The following is an 8,732-nucleotide window of genomic DNA, read 5'->3' as shown; positions in this document are numbered from 1 at the left end:
TTTATTAATATGTTAGATTCTCACGTTCTTTGTTTCTGTTTTATTCTATATACTTTTTTTGATTTATTTTTATTATACCTCTTGATAATTAAAATTAAAATGTATTTTATCTAAACAGGATTATATCACTTTTTAAACAAAATATTTCATTCAAATACATTATTTTAATTTCTTTTTATTTTTATTTTTTTGTTCGTTTTGCTCCTCGCTCGAAAGAATTCACATGATCCCATTTTTGAATATTGGTCGCCGTAAAAAGGAATTCCAGTAAAAAGTAAAGAAAATGCTACACTAGATGAAAATTTGACACTCAAAAACCGAGTTCCTACTTTCAAACATACTTTTACTTATTCCTAAACTCTAAATCTTAAAGAAAAATATCAAACCTCTCTTAATAGTTCGTCCATAAACCAAATTCTAGATATGTTACATGACAGGAATTATAAAAAAAAATGGTTAGAAATTTATTTTCAGGAAAGTCGCAAAAGGCGGTACAGTCCCAAAAATAAAATTGAATGAGTCTATTTCAATAAATTTATATTAAATTACTATTATTTGTGGAAAGAAAATCACCTCTAGAATCTGTTGAAAAGTCAAAAAGGTGTTGCTGAAATCCTGCAGGAAATGAAGGCAATTGCAGAAAGTAAGAAAGTGGACCAAAACATGGAAAAAGTTACGGAAAGTCTGAAATTGTTTATTCAAAAAGCCTTTGGAATAGTGCTCATCCTTCATCTGACTTCACAACATTGTTTTAACAAAAAGCCAATAAGAATATTTAAACGTAAGAACACTTGACTTTGGCTTTCAGAAGCTGTAACATATATAGGGTGACGGAAGAGACAGAGAAAAGAGACAAAGAGACAAGAGATAGGAGCCGAGAGAGAGCCTTCATTTCAAGGCTGATTAAGTTTTATGATTTTTAAATAATAATAATTGTTAAAACTTACAACTACGCTTAGAAAACAAATGAAATAGAGTGATGACTTTTTTTGTCATGATATATAAACTCTTTTATAAATTTCATACATACAGTCATGAATTGAGACTGTAATGTAATTTATATTAATATTTGAATTTCCAATACTTCAGTCTATCCTAAAATAATATTAAATTTATATGAAATTAGTATTACTTGTGGAAAAAAAATCACCTCCAGCGTGGATTGATCCATCGTTGCTTGACTTTTGTAAAACAATGTACCACGTTATGAATAAAAAGTGAGCGTAAGGTGTAGGTTTGGAGTAGGAGAGGTAGTATAAAAGAGGTGTTATATATGATAGATTGTAGCATAAATAAAATTGGAAGGTTATGAAAAAGAAAAGATGGGAAACTGCGGGATGCTAGTTTTGTTGCTTATGCTACTGATTTCGAAGCCCACAACACTTGGTGAGTTAAGCAGTGAAGGTTCACTTGTGCACCATATGAAAGTGAAGGTTAAACCTCCTCCTAGCCGGCCTGACATCGCTATCCCGGGGATTCCAAACCCTAGCCCTCATCCTAGGCCGCCTCCGACACACTGACCTAAAAACCACTATGCTCCGTTGCCCTAGCCTAACACTATTTTCTACCATAAACAATCTTTCTCATCTTTCATAAATAAATAAACATCTTCACTTTCTTCTTTCTTTTCAATAAGGAAATTGTACTCCAAGACAAAATTTATATATAATTTTTGCAACTTCCTTTGCTAGTTTGATGATATGTAATATTCAAATTTATCTCGAGTTGAGTATCATTTTATTATTTCTTACAATAGATTCAATTATTATTACACACAAGCATCTATTTATTCTTTTATTTATGAAAATCTTTTTATCCCGAGAAGGTTTTGCTTCCATAGCCAAACTAACCAACTAATTACCAATATTCAATTAATATCCTGTAAAAAAAAGTAATAAAGTTATACTCAATTTATAAATTAGTAGCGTCTAGTTAATATTAATAAGATTTTTTCTTTAATTAAAGTTATTTTCAACTAGTTTGAGATATAATTGTTATTAATTAATAAAAAACTAACATTAGAGCAATAGAGGCTTTCTATGCCAATTAGATAAAGTTTTCTATGTCGAAACAAATATAGATACAAAGACATAAAAAGTTTAAATTATGTCAGTTTTGAACTCAATATAGAAAATCTACATTTTATAATAGGTGTGTTATAATGAACATAGAAAGTGTGATTTTTCACTTTCTTGTTCTTATTCAGTTGCTCTTCGATCTCTATGAAGGATTCGCAAAGAAAATTTTGAAAGAGTGGGAGAAAGGTGTCATTTTGTTAGGTGAGGGCGTAGGAGAAGAAGCCCTTAAGACCACACCAAAATGTTTAATAGAGAACGTTTTTTTTATAATAGACAATGTTTACTAGACGTTCTTTATTGGACCGAATAGACAATGCTTATAAAAAAGCGTATTCTAATAACATATGCTTCCGAAAAAAATCGTTCTTTACATATTTTTCAGAAGACAACTTTCTACAAAAAGTGTTCTCTATTAGGCCGCTTATAGATAGAGCTTGTTTTTCCAAGCCCTCTCAATGTATGGTTTAAATAGACAACGCTACCTACGAAAGTGCTCTCTATTAGTCTTTTATAGAAAACGAATTGTGCTTCAATAGACAATGTTTTTCAAACAAGTGATTTCTATTATTTTAATTTTTTTTATAATTTATTTAATTTTTCATTCAACGCCCCAAATTCCGTATAGTTTCTTAAAAAAATCAATAACAATAATTAACTGATGTCTCACTAACTCCTACACGAATCAAAAAGTGTTATGAATATGAGAGGCTTAAACATAGCAAAGGCTCTGAGTAAAAAGTTGTTTACAGAAAACATAAAATAGTGGAAGAATATGAAAAAGGCAAATGTCACACAAAAGGAAGGCTCATTACTTCAGTTTATCAACAGAAAAATTATTGTCACAACAATATTTCAAAATACATCAAAATAAAAAAACATAAGGAAAAAAACATAAATGACAAGGCTAACAAATATAACTTTCTAACATGTCAATAATTTCCTATTTTTAACAAGTTGGTAGTTAGACCACTAGTGCAGTAAAAGGAAATGGCACCGGTTACTTTTGTTTATGGGCATCGGTTCTACAACCGAGACATATACAGATGAGGTAAAAAATGATAGGTTTTATGCCTCGGTTATGGACTGAGTAAAAAAGAATAGGATTATGCCTCAGTTTTTTGGTAATCGAGGCAGTAACGTGTTTTATTTTTTATTTTTTTCAACCTTTAGAATGTTGATTCATTGTGGAATGATCTTGCTAATGTTCCCAGAGCTGGTAAACAGCCATCCTCATCTCCTTGACATTGCTTGTTGACCACTGCTACCTTCAAGCTTTCCTTTCTAATCACCACTTTCCTCACTTCTTTCTCCTCCTTTGGCTTAGGCATCATTTATTCACGGTCAACCAACCAATAAGCCTGTTTCAAGAGTGAAGGGTCAAAACTCAAGCTTCATTATGGGGGTTCACAGCATAGTAAGAACAACAACATTCCTACATACACCACAAAGCAATACACAACACACAGAGAAGCTTCATCGCACCTTTATTGCACAATATACAACATCATCAAAAAAAGAGAAGCGATGAAGGCCGTCGGGGGACCACTCACTAGTGAAAAAATGACATTTTATAACGAACCTATTATAACAGATAAAAATTATCCATCATAATAGGACATATTATAACGTAGTTTTATAAATCAGTTATAATATAAAACGCGGTGACAAACTTGTAAATAAATTTAAGACATATTATAACGTAATTTTGAAAATCAGTTATAAAATTGAAACGTTGGTAAACTTGTAAATAAGTTTAAAACATATTATAACGTAATTTTAAAAATCTGTTATAATATCTCCTTCGAATTTTTGACATTTCCCTAATTTGATTTCAACTTTCCCTCTCGTCTCATTCCTCTCTTCCGCGTCTCTGAACCTCCAAAAGACTCGTTCCCTCTCATCTTTAATTTATCGGCACTCCTCCCTCCAAACACTCTGAGAACACTGCTCCGCGCCCATGCTTTTCCCGGCTCCGAGAACACTCCTCCCTCCTCGCGATTGTGGTTGTGGTTTAGGCTATAGAGAGAAGGAGAGCTAGGTTAAGGGAAGGTGAAGGCCAGCGAACTGAAATCACTGTTCCTACGGCTGACCAAGTAGTTATAGAACCTTCGGAGACTGCTTCTACCTTCGCTGCCTCTTCGTCGAAATCTCCGAAGTCTGACCAAGTAGGTTTTATGATTCATACTTCGAAATCGCTAAAATTTCTTCTACTATTTGTTTTTTCCTAATTTGTTATGTTTTTCTTCTATTAATTTCACTAATTTGTCCTAGAATGGTGGAGATTGTGTTTGGATTGATGTGGAAATCAGCGGTGTTAGCACGAGAGAGAGGAGGAGGATGGGATTTGGAAGGGTGAGACCTCGCCGACCTCGGTTTCGACGGAGTGTCCGATGATGGTAACAGACGAGACGAAGTTCGAAGGTTGTTCTCTCGCGAGGTTACCTTCTTTTGATCCCGAGTTGATTTGGGAAGTTATGGCCGTTTGATAGAATGTTTTGTAGGTGATGTGTATAATATGAAAACGAAAATGTCAATGTTGTGTGGTTTTGTTTTGGTTTTTGTGTGGTGAGAGAGCGGTTTCTTAGCATATTGAGTGGAATTGCAATGGTTGTCGTTTGGGCCTTGGTTTTTTGCTTAAATGCTCGCTTGAGGAGTTTTCCTTTTGCAGTTGTTGTGATACAGATCTCCCTGCATTATAAATTTTCCTATCACTGCAATGCTACTCTGTTCTCTTCTCTTCTCTCCTTCATCCTCGATGATTCATCAATCTCCTTGCCAGGCATCAGTTCTTAAAGATAGCCTGCCAATTGGAAAAGAAGCACATGCTTGGAGCATTTTCGTTGCTCAAGGTTATTGAGTCTGAGCTTCAAGCATACTTGTCTGTAACTAAGGGACGGGTGGTATGTATCCTTAGAATTTTGGCATTGCACTTATTCTTTAATTTTGTATGATTATTTATTTTCATTGCTTTGACTTGTAGTGGTATATTTCTTATTTCAAAATTACCATTTACCACTTCCAATTTAAAGTGTCTGATTTTCTTTTCTTACACATGGTGTGATTGGTTATCTTAGACCCCTTTAGGTGAGTAGTGAGATGGGATGGGGAATAGTTAGTTGTGGAAAGAAAACAAGTGTTGTCATATGGAAACGGGGTCATTGAGTGATCTTTGATCATGAGGAGCTTCTGCTCCTGTTCTCGTTTCTTCTTTCATAGTAGTATAATGAAATCATACAAACAGATAGAATTACTCTATTAAAATGTTTATGAAATTATGCGCCCAAGTATTTTTCATTTGTTTAATCCAATCTAAGAGTGAAGGCATACGATACAATGTTAGGTCTTATCATTCATGATTTGTTGGTTGCACTTAAGAAATATTGGTGATTAACATGAAATAAATGCAAGGTGGTTTTATTAGAGTCACGCTAAGTAGAGTTTCTTATATAAATTCTCCCTTTTGTCCTCTGCCACTAAGGGATTTGGCTCCTTTAAAGTTAGTAGGTGCACTTTAGAGAACAAAGTGAACTCACAATTGTTGAATGTATTTGGCTCCTTCAATTAAGCATAATTTATTTTATCACAATCCTATCAAGTGTTCTCCTCTCACCTTTGAGGAGTCAAAGTCCAGTTTTGATCACTCCTCTACTTTTATCTTTTGAACTTCCCTTTATGGTTTGCAGGGTCATTGCTTGGCCCTGATCCAAGGTGCCTCTGATGTTCAAGAACAAGGAGGAGTACATGACAGTCATAAAGCATTTCAGATGTGTCATCTGGAGTAGAGCAGTTATCAACAAGACAATTAGCATAAAAGCTTGAGAAAATGATGGAAAATGATTTTCTTTTGTAGCATTTGCTTGTATATATGTTTTTATTTGAGGCCTAAGGGAATCTTCATTAAAAGTATGTGCTAAAAAAATGTTGATGTGAAATATGAACATGGCAACTGTAACTTCTGATTCAAAGATCAGTAACTGGAGTTATTAGGGCATAAATTTTTCCCCAACCATAATTTTTTTCTTCGTAGGTTGTTTGATAGTAGAGAGGGAAGAATGAGTTTTCTTTTCAATTTTAAAGTTCATTTATTTTTACCTATTGTTATTGTTTTGTTTGTGTTTTTTCTCTCAGGTTGTTAAGCGTTTTCAAGAATTATTTGCTCAGACCAAGTATAAGGAAGCTGCAGAGCTTGCTGCACAATCACCCCAAGGAGTACTTCGAACTCCTGATACTGTTGCTAAATTTCAGGTCTTTTATGCATGAAAATGTTGTTACATTAATATGTCTTGGTTTTGTTACCAAATTTAGGGTATTCATAATCACATTAATATATCAATATGTTTTTTATCCTGTGTTCTTGAGTTGCGTTTGTTAATTTGCTTTCAAAGTGCAAGCTGGGCAAACACCACCACTGTTGCAATACTTTGGAACTCTGTTAACCATGGGAAAGCTTAATGCTTTTGAGTCACTGGAACTGTGACGAGTTGTTGTAAATCAGAACAAAAAGAATCTTTTGGAAAATTGGCTGGCAGAGGATAAACTTGAATGCAGTGAGGAGCTTGGTGACCTTGTGAAGGTCTTGACAGAAATTTAATGTGTTATTTGTTTTTCATTTGGACATATTTATTAATTTTATTTTATTGATGGTCTGGGGAAGGAAAATCCAAATTGTCCATTCCTTTTAAAGAAACCCATGATCTGTTCCTTTGCTTTTCCTAATTTTTACGAGGCTTGCATATATGCAGACGGTGGATAATGACCTTGCTTTGAAAATTTATATCAAAGCTAGAGCAACACCAAAAGTTGTTGCAGCTTTTGCAGAGAGGAGAGAATTTGACAAAATCTTGATATATTCAAAGCAGGTAATTAATTCTAATCTAAGTTGTTTATTTTTTGGGCATCCATATTTTTTCTGGTTTATGTATATAGAATAATTCAAAAGTTCTTTGATTGCAGTGGTCAATGAGTTCTGGCCAAAGGGTATCCTTGGATTGAGTAATTAATGAAATCAATAAATTAATTTGTACCAGTTTAGATAAGAAAATGCCTCAAATTATATGGATTTTAATATCATTGCTCGATGAATTATAAGGAAATGCCTCAAATGTTTGTTTTAAACTTATCCACTTCTTACTTTATTTTTATGGATTTGTCATCATTTGTGTAATTTACTAGTCTTTTTTTCTTTTCTTGAAATGACATGAGGTTGATATTTTATTCCAGACAAATTATTTCGTATTCTCATTTCTTTTTGTATTTTTTTTTCATTTTGTAAAAGAGAAAGAGTCTTTGATTGGAAATAAATAATTTAAAAAAATTTGATTGTTTTTATATCTAATTGTACTTACTTTTTTTATTTTACCTTTTTTAATTCTATTATTTTATTTGTAGATCTTTAATCATTCATCCCCTGAAAGTTGCAGACATTGAAGACATCAGAAGAAATTGAGCTTCTTTTATTTTAAGTGTTAGTAGAAATTTTAAGTGTTTGTAGAAATTTTAAGTGTTAGTAGAAATTTGGTTACAATTCAATAGTGTATGTACATTAATTTAACAGTTGGATTTAATATATAGTTTCATGTATAAATGATCTATTAAATATTAGACTATTTAATATTTGAAATGAATTCTATTTTGTTAATTTTCTTAAATTTGTTTATATATTGATTGGATGAGATTATAATACAGGAATATTATTATAATTTTATTGGATCTCAAATGTAATAATTATTTTTTTTTTAAAAAAACATATATTATAACGTACTAAATAATGTATGTTATGATAGTCGATCACATATTATAACGTACAACAATATATACGTAATAATATATCACATATTATAACGTACAAAAACTTCTACGTTATAAAACCTTCCATCCTATTATAACATATAGATGAAAATTTGTCATACTAAACTGTGCATATTATGTCGTATTTCAACAACTACGTTATAATATGTTGAACATATTATAACGTAAATTTCTGCTACGTTATAAAATGCGTAGACTTATTATATCGCCCAGAACTATGTCCCCAGTAACTACGTTATAAAAGATCATTTTTGTACGTTATAAAAGGTCATTTTTCCACTAGTGACTGAAGGTCATTTCGCGGAGAGGACTCTGAACTCCTTCAAAACGAAGTCGTTTCGCGTGCCCTAGATCTTGACGGTACTGGAGGCATTGGCGGAGGCGAACCACTCGCCATTGGGGGAGAAACGCGAGATGGTGGCCGAGGCGGAGGCGACCCACTCGCCGTTGTTGGAGAAACGCGCGATGGTGGCCGAGACGAAGGCGACCCACTCACCGTTGGGGGAGAAACACGCGATGGTGGCTGAGGCGGAGGCGACCCACAAATCTGGCATTGGTGTAGACGGTGTAGGGTTCAAAGCAGCGCGAGGCTTGTGCATCTGATTCGAATCTTGCAGGGACCATTGCGAGGAGACAAACTCGCAAGGTTGAACAGGGACCAATTGGGATTTTCTAATTTAGGGTTCCATGGCGCGATTCTAGTGGCGCGTTGATGGCGGGCAGTGAGGGTTTTGGCGGAGAGGCCGTGGGCAAGGCGGGAGGGGACCTGGGCGATGTGTGGCTTGAGCTTGTCCACGACGTTTCTGAAGACGGGGTAGAAGAGGTCGTAGAGGGAGGCGGTGGTGT

At 33.9% G+C, this 8,732-nt stretch overlaps 1 protein-coding gene across 11 annotated transcripts; it reads left to right on the top strand.

Annotated features, from left to right (window-relative positions):
- The first annotated feature begins 3,902 nt into the window (after window positions 1-3,902).
- Window positions 3,903-7,674, top strand: LOC108324300 (clathrin heavy chain 1-like). Of its 11 annotated transcripts, none has more exons than XR_001831770.2 (7): window positions 3,903-4,243; window positions 4,350-4,499; window positions 4,858-4,978; window positions 5,762-6,323; window positions 6,464-6,651; window positions 6,821-6,937; window positions 7,467-7,670. XR_001831770.2 is itself a non-coding variant. In XM_052875522.1 (6 exons), exons 3-6 carry the CDS (start codon window positions 4,901-4,903, stop codon window positions 7,503-7,505), a joined length of 351 nt encoding a protein of 116 aa, XP_052731482.1. In that variant the 5' UTR covers window positions 3,903-4,243; window positions 4,350-4,499; window positions 4,747-4,900; the 3' UTR covers window positions 7,506-7,672. The 11 variants fall into 11 exon arrangements, 4 of the variants coding, with proteins under 4 accessions (XP_052731482.1, XP_052731478.1, XP_052731481.1 ...); XR_001831771.2 differs by having other exon boundaries at window positions 4,350-4,515; XR_001831768.2 differs by having other exon boundaries at window positions 4,350-4,978; window positions 7,467-7,672.
- Window positions 7,675-8,732: the final 1,058 nt, after the last annotated feature.

The sequence above is a fragment of the Vigna angularis genome, chromosome 3 (genome assembly GCF_016808095.1).
Source record: "Vigna angularis cultivar LongXiaoDou No.4 chromosome 3, ASM1680809v1, whole genome shotgun sequence".
Classification (NCBI taxonomy): domain Eukaryota; kingdom Viridiplantae; phylum Streptophyta; class Magnoliopsida; order Fabales; family Fabaceae; genus Vigna; species Vigna angularis.
Note: the sequence above shows the minus strand (reverse complement) of the source record. Positions and strands in the feature narration are given on the sequence as shown.